Here is a 22,739-nt window from a genome sequence, read left to right on the forward strand (position 1 = left end):
ATAAAATGTGTTCTTGTGATATTTCACACCAGCGAGAACTACATGATCCTTCTTAGGGAGTTCGACAAAGGGATTGTATGAAACCATGAATATGATGCTGAATCCGGGGTAGTAGTAATAATAATATGAGAAATAAAATAAAGAAGAGAAATGGTTTTTAAAGCGGTTCAAGATGTAATTCTACGTAAACCTTATCTTATAATAGGTTTACAAAAAAAAAAAAAAAAAAAAAAAAAATTGCTCTTTAAGAGATACAATTGCTTCATAGTTATTAAGAAATGGATTTTTGGATCCCGGATTCGGGTGGAAAACCTTATTTATGTGTTGTATGGGTGGTCTTGTTCAAGAAGCAACCCTTCTTATAGCATAATACATTATGACAAACCGTCTTGATTGGAGACTTCACAGTGAAGTATTCCTCTTATAATGTGTCATCAACTTAGGTAATGATTCAGCTATGAGCCTTACTGTTGAAACAAACCCTGACAACCTTGCAGAAGACAACCTTGCAGAAGAAGCCACCATTTTTTGATATAACATGTGCCCCAAACACTTCAATGGTTATAGTAGCGGCGGATCCAGAATTTTGTTTAGGAGGTTGGCACCGTTATTATTTGTTAAACATTAGTGAAAACTTTAAAAAATTATTAATCTTAAGCAAATAAAATAATACAATATGAAGAACTTATAAAAAATAATGCACACAATACTTTCTTACTTTAATAATTCTATGAAAAGGCAAATTTTAGTAAATATATCGAGTACCTTGAGTAAAACCTTTTTTTTTTTTTTTTTTGGCTTCTAAAGATTATAATATAAATGTTCATGACTTTGATTAGACTAGCCTAAGTTAAAGTCACAAAATTTAAATCAGTCAATGTTTGTTGACTTTTAATATGAATTAATAAAAAAAAATAGAATTTTCTTGGTATAAACATGATAGTAACTCAAATTTCTTTAATATTTTAAGCAGTTGAACAGTGACGTTTTGAAATGTAGAAAGTAGTGGGTGAGAGGTGAAGAATAACAGTCATTTGAATGTAGTTAAAGTTTTAATTTGAGAAAGTAGGTTTTTCTTAGATACAAAACACAAAATAAATTGATAAACCCATATCTTTTTCCTCCAAATTAGAATAAAAAACCTCAAAAAAACAAGCATGATTCAACTTTAAATAAATTAAATTGAAATGACAATACACATACCTAAAATTGATAAACAGAAAACGAGCTAATTGTGATACCTTAAATAGTGAAAGCTTTAATAATTTCAGTCTTAAAAAATTCTAAGCGTGAATAGCTGAGAGAGAATGAAAAGTAAAAATTTTTGGAGATAAATCATAAAAAAAAAAACAAGTAAAGCTATAGAGAAAAAGATTGAGAGAGTTTTAAATTTTAATACGTAGGCTTATATATATATATATTAATAACATTTTTTTTGTAGGTTTATACATATTAAATTTTTTTAAATCTGAAGGTAGGCATAGGCCTATGACCTACCCTCAAAGGGGTTAGATCTGGGCTATAAAACACGTGTCAAGATTTCATACAAGTTGAATTATATCATATAACAAAGTGTATGTGAAATTTGTACCTTACTTTTCTAGAAGGAAAAAATAATGTGTCGGTTCGGCAGCATGTATCAGCTCGAGTTCATAGACATACATGTTTTATTACATTGTCAATAGAGTTACTATACTTACAAAAAATTTTACAAAGATCTTCATACAAAGTGAGATGAAAAAAATGAATGGTAGAATGATTTAATAAGTTTGATTTTTTGTTTCACTCTTCACTCATTTTTTATCATCTCATTTTGTATAAAATTTTTGTAAGATTTTTTTGTAATATAGTATTATTATTGTCAGTATTCTCCCCGGGATCGGATAGTTGTCCGTGGGTCATTTGTTTGATCAAATATAAATTACTAATTGCAAACAGCTAGCTGAGCACGACCGAGCTACCCGCATTAATAATACCTCACTTTATTTATGAACAATGCAGTCAGAAACTTGTGAGAGTTGTCCAACAACATTATCAAATTAAGGATAATTATAGTACCCTTCATTTATATTCGGCGATCAGATGTTACCTAAGAAATTAAAGATACAAAAAGTCTAGCCTAACTGAAATAAACCAATTATATCATACAACAACCATGAAAAAAAATTTAACATTAGGCAAGTGTTTGGTAAATTAATAAAATTAGTAAAGAAGATTAAAAGATAAAGTCTTTGGTCATCTTAACACCGCAAGAGCTCGTCCTTGTCTACGACTCCACTGCATGAAACCCAACTTCATTAAATTGTGTCTCCACGTGGACTCCATTTAGTTCCAGCAATTGCACAAATTGTTGCTGACGATCGATGGTTGGGTCCCCACAAAACCCAATCACCAAGATCGCGGTAATGACTGATCTTGATTTTGTGTGGGCCATCTAAAATTGGATTAGAAAATCGATGGTCACGATCGCCCCTTTTGGCAGTGATAGGTCCCACAACACATCTAGTACCTGCAATGGCAAGACGGATCCGCGCCTTTAATCTCACTTTTAGTTCTTTGGACGCCACCAACAAAGGCTGATTAAAAAGCAGTCCACGAATTTCCATAGGCCCTAAATTATAATCCATTGCTCGTAAAGCTGCATGAAACACAATGTTAGCGCCATTACCACGACCACCAAGATAACACCGTGAAAGATCTCCAAAATTTTTAATCCATTTCTCGCCCTGGATCAACGGCTTGTTGCTTAACCCATAGATGGCGTCAACGGCGTCCTCATAACAAGCGGGAGCCTATGATCAGGAGCAAGACGGTAATCAACAAGACAACAATGGCAGGGATTTCACTTGCCATTAGGGAACAGTTTTGGTTACAACAACATCACAGGCAGAGTAGAGGATAATCCACCTCCATGGAAGTAAACTATAATGGGAAGGCGAGCGATAGTGTTGTCATTGGAAGGTATCTTGACTGGCCTGAAAATGCGAATGCACGTATTAGTTTTAGGATTGTAATAATATCTTTGGAAACAGTGGGGTTGTCTGGAACAGGATCAGGGTTTGGTTCAACTTTGGGTAAGCGAGGCGGCGAGTTATGGAGCCATCTGGATTGAAGACAATCCCGAGTGGGCATAAGGATCGAAATTAGATTTGGACATACTGATGATAGTGTTGATTGAATTAACATAGAGGTGGAGCTATGAGTGTGAACATGTCCAATACATTGTTGAAGTTTATGTATTGGTTATGCGTCGGTTGCATGAATAGTTGTTGACGAAATGGGGTAATGACTTGATTGAAAAAAAATAAAAGAAAATAAAAGCAGGTTGGCTTAACTGACAGTCCTTAGAACTTGGATCTGTGATATTGCGGTAACCATATAATCATGTTGTTTGAGCAGAATTCAGGGCTTTTTGTTGACGATATGGTGTATTTAAGGCTTCATTCATTTCAATGTATAGCTATTAATTAAACTTTTTGTTCCGTTTTCAAAGTATAGTAAATATATTACCGAAAAGATTATCAAAAGAAATAAACTGATGAATGAAATTACTAAAGCATCATGGATGTATCTATTGAATTGATAATATATTAAGGAAAAAATAATAAACTCAAATAGGTGTATTTCAACTAATTCTCATAAACTAAAAATTGTCATTGATGACCCTACAAGCCAATAGACTAGATAAATCACAAACGTCTCTAAACATCTAAGATCTTACCATCTGACCACAAGCCAAGTGGTTATGTAATGCAAAGTTGCTTAATATTTTCTTTCCCTAATTATACTGCTCCTCCATCAACACCTCTTATATTTTCATATGATAGGGTTAAATATTTAGGTTGAATGAACTAGACATGGGCTTGATAGCAGCGTCTGGTTACAATTAAAAACTAGCCAAAAGAATTACCAAGGAGTCCATTATGAGACGGATAGGAACAGTTCTGTACGGGTCAAACCCAATTAAAGTTGCACTGAGTTGCTTCCATGGTAAGAAAAGAAGCAAAGACCAGACAAACTAACAAAAAAACAATAGTCACATTGTAAAGGCAATCCCAATAAAACAGGCTTCTGATTTTTAACGGTTGAGATTTTATACAAGTAATATACCAAATAACTTCCTAAGAAAGGAATAAACAGTAATACGAATACTAAAAGGAAACGACTTTTCTAAATTCGATAAAAAGGAAAAACAAAATAAAAATAAAACATGAAACACTAGCTACTGATACGGGCTCTTAGTCAACTTCAAAACCTCACTCAATGGTCGCAACTACCATGACCGGCGGTGCGGTGACGCGCAGCCACCTATACCTTCAAGTAACGGCGGCGAGTTTTCTCTCTCGTTACTTCAAAAATCCCAACAGCAACCACAAACACAATCTAATGTTCATCAATTACCCTCTTCACCCATTCCAATTACTCCTCCACAGCAACCTTATTTGCAGTTGCCTACGATCCGGCCGTTGCGGCTGTGGGTCCTTCTATAAATTTTCCTGTACAGTGGCCATCCAACGGATTCGATCTTCCTCCACCATGGTCCCACACTCTCTCCCTCCTTTCCCCCACAATTTCCTAGGGTTTCCTCAAAACCCTTGGCAATCCCCTCCGGGAAATCAGAGAATTTTGAATGAAGACTTTGGCAGATTAGGGATTTCGAACGCCAATTTTGCAATTCAAAACCTTGTTCTCAGCAGCAAAACTTCAAGAGCCACCCCAAAATATCCTATTTGGTTCTCTACAAGCCCAAATCCGACCGAGGTTTACCTCCCAATTTAATTCTTCAGATAACTTGAAATATAATTCCCAAACGGATTAGATAGGAACCGTCAATTCGAGGGCGAAAAAGTCCTGTTCCAAATCCAAGTTTTATTCAACCTTCGGAGAATTCAGTTGGCAAACAGCATTAGGTCAGCGCCGCCTCCAGGGTTTTTGAACAAGGCAAGAGAAGGAGGAGGAGGAAACAGTAGGAGGGGTCCTGACTTTAATGCGGATAAGGACAAGGTAAACTACAGTGTTGAAGATGGGAATGGGAGAGTGAGAGATTGCCATCTGAACGTAGCAATGGACTGGGCTCACTAGACACTTGATCTCCGGTCCACCCTCAGGAAGTAACCTTCATTCGGTTCGGCATCTGATATTGAAGAGTCTATGTTGGATTTGCATAGAGAGGATGGAGAAAGGCATAGGATGCAGGAGAAGTGAGGGAGACTGGTCCTGGGTATGGTCGAGGAGGTGAAGATTTGGATGATTTGGTGAAGAACTTGTGGATTTTTTATTGCCTGACGATGAGTCTGATTACAAAAATGACCGTAACGACAAGAAACAACACCGTCGGATAAGGTAGACATGTATTATTTTCTACTATAGTTTTGGTTCAATGCTTCTTGCCAGACAACTACCTTTTGAGTGATTATTTATGGAAAAATGTTCACTTTTGCATGGATTGGATAAATTGTTTAAATATGGGATTTGCTTGTCTTGTTTTGTCATCGAACTCAATCAGATAATAGGAAAAAGGTTACTTATCAAAGGATAGAAGCTTAAAATGGCAGCTTCAATGTCGCGTGATATATTAGATTGAATGCTCCTTTTCTGCAATTTACGAATCTTTATACCACCAGAGGAAGAAAGGCAAAGCAGAAGCAGCTGTTAACGTTATTGAGAAATTAGTTTGCAAAGAATGGCCTGAAGCTCGGTTGTATCTTTATGGATCCTGTGCTAATTCATTTGGAGTTTCTAAGAGTGACATTGATGTTTGCCTTGCGATTGATGATTCTGATATCAACAAGTCTGAGGTGTTGTTAAAGTTGGCTGATATCTTGTAATACTTTGCAGCAAAACAGTAACCAGCCAATGAGATATCACCACGTATGAAGAAAAAGTCAAACTAATTGCCTCCTCAGCATTCATATCCGAAAGTTCCACGTCACTCAACACTTGTCTTATCCTAACCAATAGAAAAATAAAAAGATTGGGCCTACTTTTGTGTTCAGAACCAAGGAAACACTTATCAGGGATTCAGAGAACATAGAACACTTTCAAAAGAGAGTGAGAGAGAGAGAGAGCTCTCCATTCTTCTTCAACTAAGTCAGTCACTCATGACTTACTAATATTGTTACACTAACCTCGCCTCCATTTTCCATGCTATTTACAGCCATGCCATCACGTTCCTTGCTCTCATTACTACCCCCACCACCATTGCCGGTGGCGCCACCCCTCATCCACCATCACCACAACCCTCATTTTCATGCCCTTCCCGCAATCCTCGCCGGAACCCTTGTCCTAGTCTTTCTCATCTTGCTCATTGCAACCATTCTCTGTTACCGTAAACTTTCGCGCAACCGTACGGCTCCATCAGACCTCAAATCTCCGAACCACCACCACTGTCGGCGGTTCTCTTACAGTCTCATCCGCCACGCAACGGCGTCGTTCTCTCCATCTAACCGGCTTGGCCACGGTGGCTTCGGCTCAGTTTACAAAGCCATAGTACCGTCGTCTTCACAACCACTTGCGGTCAAAATACTTGACTCTTCAGGTTCACTCCAAGGCGAGCGAGAGTTCCACAACGAACTGTCTCTGGCCTCCTCTCTGAACTCACCTCACATTGTTTCTCTTCTTGGTTTCGCTTCGGATCGGCGTGGGCGTAGGCTTGTTTTAGTTTACGAGCTGATGGAGAACCGGAGCTTACAGGACGCGTTATTGGATCGCAAATGTGAAGAACTTATGGAGTGGAAGAAAAGATTTGAAATTGCTTTTGATATTGCCAGGGGGCTCGAGTACCTACATCATTCTTGTGACCCGCCTGTGATTCATGGCGATATTAAGCCCAGTAATATTTTGTTAGATGGTGATTTTAATGCAAAGATTGGAGATTTTGGTCTTGCGAGGTTGAAAACTGAGGATCTTGTGGAAGGTGAAGGTGGGAAGAAGATGGATGTTGTGGAGGATAATGGGTCGATCTTGGAGGAGACTGAGAGCGTGGTGACTGCTTATGAAGAGAGTGGTGGTGTTTGCGGTGGCGGTGGTATTGATCTGTCGCCGGACAGTTGCGTTGTTAGGGTGTTTGATCCTGAAGTTTCCCCTGAGACTGTTGTGTTGTCCCCTGAAGTTGGGGCTGATAAAGGGAGTGTATCAGAAGCGGGTTTTGATCATGTTAGTATTGAGAGTGGAAAGGATTTGATTGGAAATGGTAAAAAGTGTAGTTCAAGGAGAGATTGGTGGTGGAAACAGGACAATGGAGGAGGGTCAGAGTCGGGGAGAGTGAAAGATTATGTTATGGAATGGATCGGGAGTGAAATAAAAAAAGATAGACCCAAAAATGAATGGATAGCTTCTCCGAGTTCCACTGAAAATAATGGTTCGGGCTCCAAACTTGAGTTAAAGAAGGAGAGAGTTCGAAAGAAAGAAAAGAACCGAAAGCCAAGAGAATGGTGGAAAGAAGAGTTCTGTGAAGAGCTGACAAAAAAGAAGAAGAAAAGAGGATTCAATTCCAGTCATGGTGGTGAAATGTGGTGGCAAAAAGACGAGGAAGTGATGCAACAGAGAAAAAAGAGAAAGAATAAGTCCAGTAGAGGTAGCATTGATTGGTGGCTTGATGGGTTTAGTGGCGAATTAAGAAGTGGAAGAAGAAATAGTCAAGATTGGGCTAGTGGAGACATACCCAAGAGTGGTGGTATTAGTAGTACTCCAAGCATGAGAGGAACAGTTTGTTATATCGCCCCTGAATATGGTGGCGGCGGCTTGTTATCAGAAAAATGCGATGTTTATAGCTTTGGTGTTCTTCTTTTGGTTCTGATTTCAGGACGAAGGCCTTTACAAGTTACAGCTTCCCCAATGTCAGAATTTGAAAGGGCTAATTTGATTTCTTGGGCTAGGCAATTGGCATACAATGGGAAACTTTTGGATCTTATAGACTTATCAGTTCATTCCTTAGATAAGGATCAAGCATTGCTTTGCATTACCATTGCACTTCTCTGTTTGCAGAGATCGCCAAGCAAGCGACCTACAATGAAAGAAATTGTTCAGATGCTTTCTGGTGAAGCTGAGCCACCACATTTGCCATTTGAATTCTCACCATCCCCACCAAGTAATTTTCCGTTTAAATCTCGGAAGAAAGCACGATGAGTTTATTGGATTTCCTGTAACGTTTAATTATCATTGACTGTAGAGTGTGTACTGTGGTAGGTCATTTCTAATTATTATGTTTTTGTAGAAATTGATTTAAGAAATGAAAAAAACAACTATTTGTTTCATGACTTTAGGGTCTATCCAAATTTTTGCTTGGTTGTTTAGATGTTCACTTGGGCAATTGGGCCTACGATTTCTGTTTCAGTATCATCTTTTTCTCAAGAACAATGATTTTTTTATGTACAACCCCACTTGACTTTTGCTCCCACAAATTGTTGAATTTTAGGAATCCCATGTTTAACGGTAAATGTAAAGATATATGGAGATAGCTTTTGCTTTCCAGATGTTGATGCCATTTTTTTTAAGGCTTGTTGAATGTTGATATATGTATTTGCGAATTGTTCTGGGGCATAAATCAATGCTTTGCTTTTGATGTCTTCTGGACCTCTTGGGCCCAGAAGATATTTCCATTTTTGTTGTCTGCTAGCTTGCAAAAGTCGGTGATTTTTTAGCTGAAGTAGCATGAAATTCAGTTGAAGGAACCCAGTTTTGACCCCATCTTTATCTTTTGAAAGATGACTATGCAGCACATTAATACTGTATATTTGCAGGCTCTTTGTGAACATAAAACTTCTGTTGGGAACAATAGTGAACATTGTGCTCGACAATGTCATGAATTGCTGTTATAAATTAATGTACAGGGCTCTTATTGATAGGCCATGAAATAAACATCTTATAGTTTTAATCAATTTTCTTCTCAGTGAGATGACAGCACTAATTACTGACAACTTGCCAACGAGCCCTACCACCATACCATCCCTATTACTTTCTATTTGTCAAGCGCCTGTTAAAAACATTTTAATTGTGGATGCTTTTCTCTCTTTAATCTTATACAATTATTGTGCTTCATCTGTAAATTGCATGAATTAAAACTTAGCCAGATATTTTACTTTTTATGCGATTCTCTGATCTGTACAACTAAATCTAAAACTACGATGCATTTGAAGAGACGAAGAATAAGAGTCTGCTCAATAGTGGCTGGACAAGTGGAAATATAACTTGTAGAGTATCTGAATCACTTGAGCATCGGATTTACTGAGTTTTTAAGTTCAAATTCATATGATTTATGATTTTGAAATTCAAAAGTTGGATTAGTTTTATGGGTTTGATAACATTTTCTTTTAAAAATAATTGGATGCATGGATTGTTTTATTCTATCTGGTACTAATCTAATGAGCCTAATTACAGATGACATTGTCGATGGCACGGCGGTAGTACTATGCTCAGTAAATTTACAAAAGCTGCCTTACAGTGAAATTTCAATAAAAATTTGCTCATGATTAAATCCTACCAATTTTTTCTCGTGTTTTAATTGGTCAGCTCACAATTGGACAGATAGGGTCTATTGTTAAGCAAATTGAAACTATTAAAAGTTAACTAATTACAAATTATTATGTCAGAATTGTAAGAAAAAGTTTGTAAGATTAAAATGTAAGTTCAGTATTATCAGTAAAATTATGCATCAGCCACGGGCACTTTGGTACATGCACCTTTGTTTCGTTATTTAATGTTTTCGTTTAGCCGCTATCACCTAATTGGGCTGCTAACCAACCTACCCAAGGTTGGGCCTCATTCATGACCTCCAACTTTATAGGCAAACAAGTTCACTGGACCAGGTCCAAATTGTTCATGTTAAAATCATGGTCATGACTCGTGTTTGTTATTATGAATGAGTTTCAAGTTATATTCTCCTAATAACACGTTTTGGTTAACATTATGATCAACCAAAATAATTAACTTTACACCAACTGAAAGAGCAGCTCATCACAACCGCCGAATACATTTATTACTCTACACCAACCAAGTTTTTATTAAATGCACTTAGTTGATCACTTATTGTCAGCAATTGCTACCGCAAAACCCTTACAGCATTCACCTTTCTCATATATAAAATAAAATATGCAAACACACTTGTGTTGTGTGCATAAAAACACTGTCTATCTCTCTCACTGACTCTTCAAAATGGCAGATCAATCTTCTCCTGCAACTGCAACAACTTCCATAGATCCCTATAAACTCCTTAAAATCGTCCCTAACCCAGATGGTTCACTCACCAGACTCCTCACAATTCCCACTGCACCTCCAAATCCAGAAACCACTGATTCAAACTCACCCCAACTCGCCCTCTCCAAAGACATTCCTCTAAACCCGGCCAATAAAACTTTTCTTCGCTTATACAAGCCTGAAAATATTCCCCTCAACACTAAGCTCCCTCTCATAATAGACTTCCATGGAGGGGGCTTCATTCTCTACAGTGCTGCCTCTCTAATTTTTCATAACTCCTGCAATCGCAAGGCAACTTATTTCCCTGCTTTTATCCTGTCAGTTGATTATCGTCTCGCCCCTGAACACCGCCTTCCAGCAGCCTACGACGATGCTATTGAATCCATCATGTGGGTCCGCAAACAGGCGCTTGATATCAACGGCTGTGATCCATGGTTGAGAGACCACGTTGACTTTACACAGTGCTTTATCTCGGGTTCTAGTGCTGGCGCCAACATTGCTTACCATGCATGTTTACGTGCCATCGATATTGATCTTTCACCCCTTCAAATCAAAGGGCTTATGCTCATTCAGCCATTCTTTGATGGAGTCCAGAGGACTGAATCCCAGAAAAGACTGATCAACGATCGGATTTTGCCGTTGACTGCTAATGATCTTATGTGGGACCTATCATTGCCCAAGGACGCGGATCGTGATCATGAATATTGTAATCCAATGATCGCCGCATCGAAAAACAAAATCGAACAATTACCAATGACTTTGGTGAGTGGGCATGAAGGGGATCCACTAATTGACAGACAGAGGGAATTTGTGAAAATGTTACAGACACGTGGAGTGCTCGTGGTCACAACATTTGACGATGGATTTCATGGCTGTGAACTGTTTGATCCTTTGAAGGCCCAGGCTTTGCACAAATTTCTCAAGGAATTTATTAACACTTGTTGTGCAGCTCAGGATAATGCTCTTCCTGCTGCTAACAAATCAACTTTGTGAAGTTTGTTACTTGCTTGTAAGAGAAACAGACGTATCTTGTCTTGTTTTATTATTTAATTTCTCACTCTGTAATCTATATCCTATGTTTAGCTGCTTTCAAAATGAATAAAAATAATATGTTATTGAGAAAATGAATTTTTGGATCCCTGATTTGGGGTGGGAGACCTCTACTGGTCTTGTTCAAGAAGTCGCATAACAGGTGGCCTGATAAACCGTCATGATTGGAGACTTAACACCGAAATAATCCTCTTATAATGTGTCATGCGACTTAGGTAATGATTCAGCTATGAGCCTTACAGTTAAAACAAACCCTGACAATCTTACATAAGAAGCCACCACTTTTGATATAACATTGAAGTTTAAACAAATGAAGTAATATAATACAAGAATCTGAGAGAAAAAAATACAATGATACAACATTTTCATACTTCTATCAGAGATAGAATTTTGGGTAAATGTGATGAGTAAATTTTGAGCAAAATCTTCTTTTAATTTTTTTTANAAAAAAAAAAAAAAAAAAAAAAAAAAAAATTGCTCTTTAAGAGATACAATTGCTTCATAGTTATTAAGAAAATGGATTTTTGGATCCCTGATTCGGGTGGAAAACCTTTATTTATAGTGTTGTATGGGTGGTCTTGTTCAAGAAGCAACCCTTCTTATAGCATAATACATTATGACAAACCGTCTTGATTGGAGACTTCACAGTGAAGTATTCCTCTTATAATGTGTCATGCAACTTAGGTAATGATTCAGCTATGAGCCTTACTGTTGAAACAAACCCTGACAACCTTGCAGAAGACAACCTTGCAGAAGAAGCCACCATTTTTTGATATAACATGTGGCCCAAACACTTACATGGTTATAGTAGCGGCGGATCCAGAATTTTTGTTTAGGGAGGGTTGGCACCGTTATTATTTGTTAAACAATTAGTGAAAACTTTAAAAAATTATTAAATCTTAAGCAAATAAAATAATACAATATGAAGAACTTAATAAAAAATAATGCAACACAATACTTTCTTACTTTAATAAATCTATGAAAAGGCAAATTTTAAGTAAATATATCGAGTAAACCTTGAGTAAAACCTTTTTTTTTTTTTTTTTTTGGCTTCTAAAGATTATAATATAAATGTTCATGACTTTGATTAGACTTAGCCTAAGTTAAAGTCAACCAAAATTTAAATCAAGTCAATGTTATGTTGACTTTTAATATGAATTAATAAAAAAAAATAGAATTTTCTTGGTATAAACATAGATAGTAACTCAAATTTCTTTAATAATTTTAAGCAGTTGAACAGTGACGTTTGAAATGTAGGAAAGTAGTGGGTGAGAGGTGAAGAATAACAGTCATTTGAAATGTAGTTAAAGTTTTAATTTGAGAAAGTAGGTTTATTCTTAGATACAAAACACAAAATAAATTGATAAGACCCATATCTTTTTCCTCCAAATTAGAATAAAAAACCTCAAAAAAACAAGCATGATTCAACTTTAAAATAAATTAAATTGAAATGAGCAATACACATACCTAAAATTGATAAAACAGAAAACGGAGCTAATTGTGATACCTTAAATAGTGAAAGCTTTAATAATTTCAGTCTTAAAAAATTCTAAGCGTGAATAGCATGAGAAAGAGAATGAGAAAGTAAAAATTTTTGGAGATAAAATCATAAAAATAAAAAAACAAGTAAAGCTATAGAGAAAAAGAATTGAGAGAGTTTTAAATTTTTAATACGTAGGCTTAATATATATATATATTAATAACATTTTTTTTTGTAGGTTTATACATATTAATATTTTTTTAAAATCTGAAGGTAGGCATAGGCCTATGACCTACCCTCAAAGGGGTTAGATCTGGGCTATAAAACACGTGTCAAGATTTCATACAAGTTGAATTTATCATATAACAAAGTGTATGTGAAATTTGTACCTTACTTTTCTAGAAGGAAAAAATAATGTGTCGGTTCGGCAGCATGTATCAGCTCGAGTTCATAGACATACATGTTTTATTACATTGTCAATAGAGTAATACTATACTTACAAATAAATTTTACAAAGATCTTCATACAAAGTGAGATGATAAAAAATGAATGGTAGAATGAATTTAATAAGTTTGATTTTTTGTTTCACTCTTTCACTCATTTTTTATCATCTCATTTTGTATAAAAATTTTTGTAAGATTTTTTTGTAATTATAGTATTATTATTGTCAGTATTCTCCCCGGGATCGGATAGTTGTCCGTGGGTCATTTGTTTGATCAAATATTAAATTGTACTAATTGCAAACAGCTAGCTGAGCACGACCGAGCTACCCGCATTAATAATACCTCACTTTTATTTATGAACAATGCAGTCAGAAACTTTGTGAAGAGTTGTCCAACAACATTATCAAATTAAAGGATAATTATATAGTACCCTTCATTTATATTCGGGCGATCAGATGTTACCTAAGAAATTAAAGATACAAAAAAATTAAAAAAAGTCTAGCCTAACTGAAATAAACCAATTATATCATACAAACAACACATGAAAAATAAATTTAAACATTAGGCAAGTGTTTGGTAAATTTAATAAAATTAGTAAAGAAGATTAAAAGATAAAGTCTTTGGTCATCTTAAGCACCGCAAGAGCTCGTCGCTTGTCTACGACATCCACTGCATGAAACCCAACTTCATTAAATTGTGCTTCCACGTGGACTCCATTTAGTTCCAGCAATTGCACAAATTGTTGCTGACGATCGATGGTTGGGTCCCCACAAAACCCAATCACCAAAGATCGCGGTAATGAACTGATCTTGATTTTGTGTGGGCCATCTAAAATTGGATTAGAAAATCGATGGTCACGATCGGCCCCTTTTGGCAGTGATAGGTCCCACAACACATCTAGTACCTGCAATGGCAAGACGGGATCCGCAGCCAATTTAATCTCACTTTTTGTTCTTTGGACGCCACCAAACAAAGGCTGATTAAAAAGCAGTCCACGAATTTCCATAGGCCCTAAATTATAATCCATTGCTCGTAAAGCTGCATGAAACACAATGTTAGCGCCATTACCACGACCACCAAGATAACACCGTGAAAGATCTCCAAAATTTTTAATCCATTTCTCGCCTTCTGGATCAACGGCTTGTTGCTTAACCCATAGAATGGCGTCAACGGCGTCCTCATAACAAGCAGGGAGCCTATGATCAGGAGCAAGACGGTAATCAACAGAGACAACAATGGCAGGGATTTCACTTGCCATTAGGGAACAGTTTTGGTTACACACAACATCACAGGCAGAGTAGAGGATAAATCCACCTCCATGGAAGTAAATTATAATGGGAAGGCGAGCGACAGTGTTGTCATTGGAAGGTATCTTGACTGGCCTGAAAATGCGAATGCACGTATTAGTTTTAGGATTGATAATAATATCTTTGGAAACAGTGGGGTTGTCTGGAACAGGATCAGGGTTTGGTTCAACTTTGGGTAAGCTGAGGCGGCGAGTTATGGAGCCATCTGGATTGAAGACAATGCCGAGGTGGGCATAAGGATCGAAATTAGATTTGGACATACTGATGATAGTGTTGATTGAATTAACATAGAGGTGGAGCTATGAGTGTGAACATGTCCGATACATTGTTGACGTTTATGTATTGGTTATGCGTAGGTTGCATGAAATAGTTGTTGACGAAATGGGGTCATGACTTAATTGAAAAAAATATAAGAAAATAAAATAAAAAGCAGGTTGGCTTAACTGAAAGTCCTTAGAACTTGGATTTGTGATATTGCGGTAACCATATAATCATGTTGTTTGAGCAGAATTTCAGGGCTTTTTGTTGACAAGATATGGTGTATTTTAAGGCTTCATTCATTTCAATGTATAGCTTATTAATTAAACTTTTTGTTCCGTTTTCAAAGTACTAGTAAATATATTACCGAAAAGATTATCAAAAGAAAATAAACTGATAAATGAAATTACTAAAAGCATCATGGATGTATCTATTGAATTGATAATATATTATTAAGGAAAAAATAATGAACTCAAATAGTGTAATGCACAATTTTTTTTTTTGGTGATCGGAGGTCCGGACCAGTTTGTGTATATCTCAACTAATCTAAATACTTATGATCCATTGATGACCCTACAAGCCCAATAAACCAGGTAAGTCACAAACGTCTTAATAATCTAAGATCTTGCCATCCGACTACAAACCAAATGGTTATGTAATGCAAAGTTGCTTAATATTTATTTCCCTAATTATACTGCTCCTCCATCAACACCTCTTATATTTTTTTCAATATGATAGGGTTAAAATATTTAGGTTGAATGAACTAGACATGGGCTTGATAGCAGCGTCTGGGTTACAATTAAAAACTAGCCCAAAAGAGAATTACCAACAAGTCCATTATGAGACGGATAGGAACAGTTCTGTTATCGGGTCAAACCCAATTAAAGTTGCACTGAGTTGCTTCCATGGTAAGCAAGAAGCAAGGACCAGACAAACTAACAAAACAAATAGTCACATTGTAAAAGGCAATCCCAAATAAAACAGGCTTGTGATTTTTAACGGTTGAGATTTTGATACAAGTAAATATTCCAAATAACTTCCTAAGAAAGGAATAAACAGTAATACGAATACTAAAAGGAAACGGCTTTTCTAAATTCGATAAAAAGGAAAAAAAAAATAAAAATAAAAATAAAACATGAAACACTAGCTACTGATACGGGCTCTTAGTCAAACTTCTAAAACCTCACTCAAGTGGTCGCAACTACCATGACCGGCGGTGGCGGTGACGCGCAGCCACCTATACCTTCAAGTAACGGCGGCGAGTTTCTTCTCTCGTTACTTCAAAAATCCCAACAGCAACAGCAACAGCAACCACAAACACAATCTAATGTTCATCAATTACCCTCTTCACCCATTCCAATTACTCCTCCACAGCAACCGTATTTGCAGTTGCCTAACGATCCGGCCGTTGCGGCTGTGGGTCCTTCTATAAATTTTCCTGTACAGTGGCCATCCAACGGATTCGATCTTCCTCCACCATGGTCCCACACTCTCTCCCCTCCTTTTCCCCACAATTTCCTAGGGTTTCCTCAAAACCCTTGGCAATCCCCTCCGGGAAATCAGAGAATTTTGAATGAAGACTTTGGCAGATTAGGGATTTCGAACGCCAATTTTGCAATTCAAAACCTTGTTCATCAGCAGCAAAACCTTCAAGAGCAACACCAAAATATCCTATTTGGTTCTCTACAAGCCCAAATCCGATCCGAGGGTTTACCTCCCAATTTGAATTCTTCAGATAACTTGAAATATAATTTCCCAAACGGATTAGATAGGAACCGTCAATTCGAGGTGCGAAAAAGTCCTGTTCCAAATCCAAGTTTTATTCAACCTTCGGAGAATTCAGTTGGCAAACAGCATTATAGGTCAGCGCCGCCTCCAGGGTTTTTGAACAAGGCAAGAGAAGGAGGAGGAGGAAACAGTAGGAGGGGTCCTGACTTTAATGCGGATAAGGACAAGGTAAACTACAGTGTTGAAGATGGGAATGGGAGAGTGAGGAGATTGCCATCTGAACGTAGCAATGGACTGGGGCTCACTAGACAGCTTGATCATCCTGGTCCACCCTCAGGAAGTAACCTTCATTCGGTTTCGGCATCTGATATTGAAGAGTCTATGTTGGATTTGCATAGAGAGGATGGAGAAAGGCATAGGATGCAGGAGAAGGTGAGGAGGGAGACTGGTCCTGGGTATGGTCGAGGAGGTGAAGATTTGGATGATTTTGGTGAAGAACTTGTGGATTTTTTATTGCCTGACGATGAGTCTGATTACAAAAATGACCGTAACGACAAGAAACAACACCGTCGGGATAAGGTAGACATTGTATTATTTTCTACTATAGTTTTGGTTCAATGCTTCTTGCCAGACAACTACCTTTTTGAGTGATTATTTATGGAAAAATGTTCACTTTTGCATGGATTGGATAAATTGTTTAAATATGGGATTTGCTTGTCTTGTTTTGTCATCAGGAACTCAGATCAGATAATAGAGGAAAAAGGTTACTTAGTCAAAGGATGAGAAGCTTAAAATGGCAGCTTCAATGTCGCAGTGATATAGGTAGATTGAATGCTCCTTTTCTTGCAATTTACGAATCTTTAATACCACCAGAGGAAGAGAAGGCAAAGCAGAAGCAGCTGTTAACGTTATTGGAGAAATTAGTTTGCAAAGAATGGCCTGAAGCTCGGTTGTATCTTTATGGATCCTGTGCTAATTCATTTGGAGTTTCTAAGAGTGACATTGATGTTTGCCTTGCGATTGATGATTCTGATATCAACAAGTCTGAGGTGTTGTTAAAGTTGGCTGATATCTTGGAATCAGATAATCTCCAGAATGTGCAGGTAAATTGAATTACTTTTGTTCTGCCATTCTTGAAGCATGCTGTATCTTTTATAACATATTTCTATCATGGTTGGTTGGTTTGTTTACCTTTTATGGATGCATTATACTGCTGGTTTTAAATTCTAATGCAAATTTCTTTTACATAAGTTTCTTTACAGGCACTTACACGTGCAAGGGTTCCCATAGTAAAGCTCATGGATCCAGTCACTGGAATTTCTTGTGACATATGCATAAACAATCTCTTGGCTGTTGTAAATACTAAGCTTCTTCAGGATTATGCCCAAATAGATGTGCGACTGCGGCAATTGGCATTCATTGTTAAGCATTGGGCAAAAAAAAGAGGAGTTAATGAAACTTATCAAGGAACCCTGTCAAGCTATGCGTAAGTTATCTATTAAGAATATTACCAATTTTAGCAAATAAATATATATTTAATTAGATGCTAGTCATGTTTGTCATTAGACTGCTTTTTCTGATTACAACTTTTTCTGCTATATTGTAATCACAGTTGTGTAATAGTATTTATGTTATATGTTGGTGTTTTCAGTGAGCATGCATTTTTTTCATAACATTTGTTTTGTATCTGCTTTTCAGGTATGTTTTGATGTGCATTCATTTCTTACAGCAGCGTAGACCTGCTATTCTTCCGTGTTTACAGGTGTGTTTTTTTCCTTCTTTAATTGTGGTATGAAAGACAGCTTTGTCAGTTATTTTCATTTTGGTTTTGGAGCTCTATTCTTATATGTTTTGGGAATTTACTTTCCGTGATAAAGTTATTGGTTATTTGGATGTCGTGTTAGAATTCCGCACTGACACCTCACTCTCCTCCTAGTTGGGGTGGGTTGTGCCTGATTCAGGTATTTGGCGCATTAGTTGATGGTACTGATAAAAGTTCAGAGTATTTTGAACACTGGTATTGATTTTGAATGAAAAGGAATATACAAAAACAGCATGATTCAACTAAATTGTTGAATCACATTTTTTAGTTGACTCAGTGGACTATGTATCCTGTCCAGATGGAATACTTATGTTAATGAAATGTAGTCTCTGTCAAGTGAATGAAATTTCTGTCAGGAAATGACTTGTGAAAACAAAGCTTTTCAGTGCATGAGGATTGGTTTTTCTTTTTTTAATTCAGTTGTAAATCATAGCACTATTATGTATCTATTAATCATGTTGCTAATTGTGTAGTCTCTCTTTGGATTTTGTATTGATTTGATTTTTGCTTCAATATTGGTAAATTGTGTGGAGGACAGCTGACATGATACATTCTTGTCATACTTTTTGCAATTGATGCTAGTATTAGTTTTGAACATTCTTTGTGTATTTTATAATTTTGTGCTTGGTGAATTTTCTCATTAGGGAATGGAGAAAACATACTCTGTGATTGTGGATGATATCGAATGTGCTTACTTTGATCAAGTTGAAAAACTACGCGACTTTGGATCCCGTAACAGAGAAACTATTGCTCAGCTTGTGTGGTCGTTTTTCAGTTATTGGGCATATCGTCATGATTATGCAAGTTCTGTGATATCCGTACGCACAGGAAGCATAAAAAGGTAAGTTGAAATGTCATTCATCATTTTCATGATTGGTACCTCACTTACCAAACATGCTATGCACATATTTCATGTCATTACTTTCACTAAAGAAGGCATGCATGTACAACAGTATTAGCATTTTGTTTAGTATATAATTCTGGTAGTTGTGCTGTTCTTTTTGTTTCAAAATTTTCAAGGCGGAAATGATTTTAAAGTGGATAGCCAAAGTAACGTCTATATTACCTGTTGTGTCACACAATTTTCTTTTTCTCATTTACACTGGTTGATTTCTTCCGTGCAATTAGCTGATTGGTAGCTATTGTGTTTACTGTACAGCAAACAAGAAAAAGACTGGACGAGGAGGATTGGGAATGATCGTCATTTAATATGCATAGAGGATCCCTTTGAGACATCTCATGACCTTGGTCGAGTGGTGGACAAGTTCAGCATAAAAGTCCTAAGGGAGGAGTTTGAACGTGCTGCTGATATAATGCAGTATGATCCAAATCCTTGGGTGGCACTCTTTGAACCCTATGTTCCTGGTCGACTTATCTAAGGCTTGGTTGTGATTGTTAGATGTATTTATGGTTAAAGATTTTGATAAGCTTATAGGCTCTGTTCACTCATCCTTGTGTTCCTCGTTTTCATCCTGCTGTTTATATAGCATTTATGTATTTAGTGGTTCAGGCTTTTATATTTATGCGTTCAGCAGTGTAAACTGTAAAAAACTTTTGATTGATGCACCTCTTTTGAGCAATTTTAATTCGCAATTGTATGCTAATTTCAATTATTTATTTTATTTCGGGGGTTAATATTAATTTCCAAGTGGTTCGTATGTACATAATATGAATCAAAGAAGTGGTGCAGAAATGACGCTGTTAAGTGATAGTTTCAATTCAATATTAAGTGTTTTCTTGTCTCTCTCTCTCTCTCTCTCCCAGGGAAATAAGGCTCTGTATGAATTTCAAATGTTTTTTATTTTTCCAGAAGGCTCGAACATTTTATCTCCTAGATCAGGTTTTTCCAGAGTTCGGGGACATGGTCATAAAACTTAAAAGTCGATTGAAGTTAATCCACGAGTTCTCTCCGTTTCCCAGGATGCTAGTATTGCTATCCCTTGTAAAATTCTAGAAGCAGGAATACATATTAACACGAACACCCGGTAATTTCTGTAAATGTTGGTATTTAATATTTTCAGCTTTTATTTCTCTTTTAGTTTTTATTGTTTTGAATCGTGTTAGGGTAAAGGATATGTTGAGGATTTTATGTATTGGGTGAAATGTTGATGGTTTGAAATGAGGATAATTGATGTTTTCAGAAAGATGTCTGCTGCCTGTCGATATGTCAGACAAGGGCTTTGGCTTACCAAAGGCGATTATCCTCTTTGTCCCAAGGTAATCATTTCTCTTTACTCTTTGTTAATTCCTTTTCACGTTTTTATTTAAAATTTATTTTGTTAACAGAATATAAAAGTTTTTGATTCCCTTACAATCGGTTTCTTTTCACGTGAAATGCTATCTGTACTGTAAGAAGTTTGATTTTGATAGATGCGTAACCAAATGTTCAATGTTGAATTTTGATGTCGTGTATTAATGACTTAAAAAACTTTTGAATTTAAGGGAGTAAGAGCTTGCAATGTGACGATATGGAATGTAATGGCAGAAAGGAGATGCTAAATCGCTGATGTCTATTAATGCTGTTATAATTCTATCTGATTTGAGTTTGTGTTGATGACTGACAATTCCAGCTGGGTGGTAAACGAGTTGGGATAGTTTGGATGTGAAGTGGCTTAAAAGGTTTGAGGCGTTTGGGTGATGCATTTCATACAACTCAAGGAAGAAAAACACCAGGAGTTGAATACCCTTTCTAATCAGATGTCAGTGAACTCGCAGCTTGATGCCCTCATAATTTGTTGTGCATTAACTCATCAAACACATCACACGATTAATAAGAAAGGAGTGATTATAAATGTAGGACGTGGAGGCATTACTGATGAGAAGGAAATGGCAGAGTGTTTGGCTTAGGGAGAGATTGGAGGAGCTGGTTTGGATGTGTTTGAGAATAACATTTCTACTGAAGTTGAAAGGATAAAACGTAATGCAGTAAGAGCATTTTATATGTTTTGTTGTCCGTCTTTGCTTTAGTTTAGTTTGAGTCCGCACAACTTATCTCAGTTTCTGATATCTTCAATGGCAGCCGCTGAGGAGCAATCCCAAAATCAAAATGTGCCACAAGTACTACTTTTGAAACCTCCACCAGCCTTTGCACTTTTCGGAGATGAATTCTTTTCCTCCAACAAGTTCCGGCTCTTGAAAGCGTACGAGTCATCACTCCCACTTGACCAGTTCCTCGAAACGAATGCAGAGTCGATTGAGGCTATTCTCTCCTCGGGTGGCGCACCAGTAACAGCCGACATCCTGCAGCAGCTGCCGTTGGTGCGACTGGTTGTCACCACTCACGCTGGCCTAGACCACATAGACTTGGCCGAGTGTCGCAGACGAAACATTGCTGTAACAAACGCCGGAAACATTTTCTCAGAGGATGTTGCTGATCATGTTATAGGGCTGTTGATTGATCTGTTGAGGAAAGTTTCTGCGGCGGATCGCTACGTCAGACGAGGGCTTTGGGTTGCCAACGGGGATTATCCGATCGGTTTTAAGGTCAATATCTTATCCATGTCTAAATCCCAACCCATAATGGGCTGGGCCAACTTTTTTCGGCTAAGTTGGGGGTTGTGGCCGGTCCTTTTTTTATTTTGTTAGGCCTAGCCCGCCTATAAAGCCTAACAAAGAATGAGCTAGCTGGCTGTATCTTAGCGGCCAGAATAGAGAAAACGGGCCAGCGTGGTCTGTCGGATATCTTTAATTTTTTTTTTTTTTGAAATAATGGTAGTTTTTCCTCTTTTTTTTGGGCTTAATTTTCCAATTTCAGCTGCAGAGCAAGCGGGTTGGGATTGTTGGATTAGGAAAGATTGGCTTCGAAGTTGCTAAAAGACTTGAGAGTTTTGACTGCTGTATCTCGTACAACTCAAGGAAGAAAAAAGCATCAGTCTCATTCCCTTTCTATTCAAATGTTTGTGAACTGGCAACAAATAGTGATGTCCTCATCATTTGCTGTGCATTAAGCGAACAAACCCACCATGTGATCAATAAAGAAGTCTTAACAGCACTAGGAAACGAAGGATTCATTGTTAATATTGCACGCGGCAGTATAATCAATGAGCAAGAGCTGGTGCAATGTTTAGTTCAAGGAGAGATCAGTGGTGCTGGTTTGGATGTGTTTGAGAATGAACCTGATATCCCTGGAGAGCTTTTCGCGTTAGATAACGTTGTTCTATCACCACATAGTGCCATCTTTACTCTGGAAACTTTCAGAGATTTGCGCGAGCTAGTGGTGGGAAACTTGGAAGCCTTCTTTTCAAACAGGCAACTGCTTTCTGAAGTTGTTTATGACTGAATGCATATCTTTTTGTCGCTTTGTTTCTGTAACAATTATTAAAAGCATAATAATTCACTCCTCGTTTCCCAGCTTAGTTTCTGCATCATTCTAACATTCTTCCTCTCTTTGAAGTGATTTCCTGGGAGAATAATAATAATAAAAAATTAAACTGACAAAGTCATTATTTTTTTTTTTG

The 22,739-nt window shown here is 37.1% G+C and overlaps 6 protein-coding genes across 6 annotated transcripts; 4 read left to right on the forward strand and 2 right to left on the reverse strand.

Moving 5' to 3' along the window:
• Positions 1 to 2,297: 2,297 nt before the first annotated feature.
• Positions 2,298 to 2,913, reverse strand: LOC116126216 (probable carboxylesterase 9). The gene is made up of 2 exons (XM_031411922.1): positions 2,908 to 2,913; positions 2,298 to 2,792 (listed from the first exon to the last, which is right to left on the reverse strand). The coding sequence occupies exons 1-2, from the start codon at positions 2,911 to 2,913 to the stop codon at positions 2,298 to 2,300; spliced, it is 501 nt and encodes a 166-aa protein (XP_031267782.1).
• A 3,182-nt stretch (positions 2,914 to 6,095) lies between these two features.
• LOC116126179 (receptor-like serine/threonine-protein kinase At2g45590) lies at positions 6,096 to 8,258 on the forward strand. Its single transcript, XM_031411883.1, has one exon. It carries the CDS (start codon positions 6,145 to 6,147, stop codon positions 8,125 to 8,127), a length of 1,983 nt encoding a protein of 660 aa, XP_031267743.1. The 5' UTR covers positions 6,096 to 6,144; the 3' UTR covers positions 8,128 to 8,258.
• Positions 8,259 to 10,112: 1,854 nt separating this feature from the next.
• On the forward strand, positions 10,113 to 11,303 carry LOC116126180 (probable carboxylesterase 8). The gene has a single exon (XM_031411884.1). It carries the CDS (start codon positions 10,153 to 10,155, stop codon positions 11,185 to 11,187), a length of 1,035 nt encoding a protein of 344 aa, XP_031267744.1. The 5' UTR covers positions 10,113 to 10,152; the 3' UTR covers positions 11,188 to 11,303.
• A 2,468-nt stretch (positions 11,304 to 13,771) lies between these two features.
• Positions 13,772 to 14,734, reverse strand: LOC116126217 (probable carboxylesterase 9). The gene has a single exon (XM_031411923.1). It carries the CDS (start codon positions 14,732 to 14,734, stop codon positions 13,772 to 13,774), a length of 963 nt encoding a protein of 320 aa, XP_031267783.1.
• A 1,107-nt stretch (positions 14,735 to 15,841) lies between these two features.
• LOC116126177 (UTP:RNA uridylyltransferase 1-like) lies at positions 15,842 to 19,917 on the forward strand. The gene is made up of 6 exons (XM_031411881.1): positions 15,842 to 17,039; positions 17,195 to 17,563; positions 17,723 to 17,946; positions 18,159 to 18,222; positions 18,927 to 19,123; positions 19,442 to 19,917. The coding sequence occupies exons 1-6, from the start codon at positions 15,939 to 15,941 to the stop codon at positions 19,659 to 19,661; spliced, it is 2,175 nt and encodes a 724-aa protein (XP_031267741.1). The 5' UTR covers positions 15,842 to 15,938; the 3' UTR covers positions 19,662 to 19,917.
• Positions 19,918 to 20,409: 492 nt separating this feature from the next.
• LOC116126201 (glyoxylate/hydroxypyruvate reductase HPR3-like) lies at positions 20,410 to 22,639 on the forward strand. Its single transcript, XM_031411907.1, has 3 exons — positions 20,410 to 20,499; positions 20,853 to 21,765; positions 22,043 to 22,639. The coding sequence occupies exons 2-3, from the start codon at positions 21,295 to 21,297 to the stop codon at positions 22,559 to 22,561; spliced, it is 990 nt and encodes a 329-aa protein (XP_031267767.1). The 5' UTR covers positions 20,410 to 20,499; positions 20,853 to 21,294; the 3' UTR covers positions 22,562 to 22,639.
• The last annotated feature ends 100 nt before the right edge of the window (positions 22,640 to 22,739 follow it).

Source organism: Pistacia vera, unplaced genomic scaffold (assembly GCF_008641045.1).
Source record: "Pistacia vera cultivar Batoury unplaced genomic scaffold, PisVer_v2 Contig177, whole genome shotgun sequence".
Classification (NCBI taxonomy): domain Eukaryota; kingdom Viridiplantae; phylum Streptophyta; class Magnoliopsida; order Sapindales; family Anacardiaceae; genus Pistacia; species Pistacia vera.

What these genes read in the sequence shown, in the direction of transcription:
- LOC116126179 (XM_031411883.1), top strand. Translation starts at nt 6,145, where the DNA reads ATGCTATTTACAGCCATGCCATCACGTTCCTTGCTCTCATTACTACCC.
- LOC116126180 (XM_031411884.1), top strand. Translation starts at nt 10,153, where the DNA reads ATGGCAGATCAATCTTCTCCTGCAACTGCAACAACTTCCATAGATCCC.
- LOC116126217 (XM_031411923.1), bottom strand. Translation starts at nt 14,734, where the DNA reads ATGTCCAAATCTAATTTCGATCCTTATGCCCACCTCGGCATTGTCTTC.
- LOC116126177 (XM_031411881.1), top strand. Translation starts at nt 15,939, where the DNA reads ATGACCGGCGGTGGCGGTGACGCGCAGCCACCTATACCTTCAAGTAAC. An exon ending in CTATTCTTCCGTGTTTACAG is followed by an intron (nt 18,223 to 18,926) that starts GTGTGTTTTTTT and finishes TTTTCTCATTAG; the next exon opens with GGAATGGAGAAAACATACTC. An exon ending in CGCACAGGAAGCATAAAAAG is followed by an intron (nt 19,124 to 19,441) that starts GTAAGTTGAAAT and finishes TTTACTGTACAG; the next exon opens with CAAACAAGAAAAAGACTGGA.
- LOC116126201 (XM_031411907.1), top strand. Translation starts at nt 21,295, where the DNA reads ATGGCAGCCGCTGAGGAGCAATCCCAAAATCAAAATGTGCCACAAGTA. An exon ending in ATTATCCGATCGGTTTTAAG is followed by an intron (nt 21,766 to 22,042) that starts GTCAATATCTTA and finishes TTTCAGCTGCAG; the next exon opens with AGCAAGCGGGTTGGGATTGT.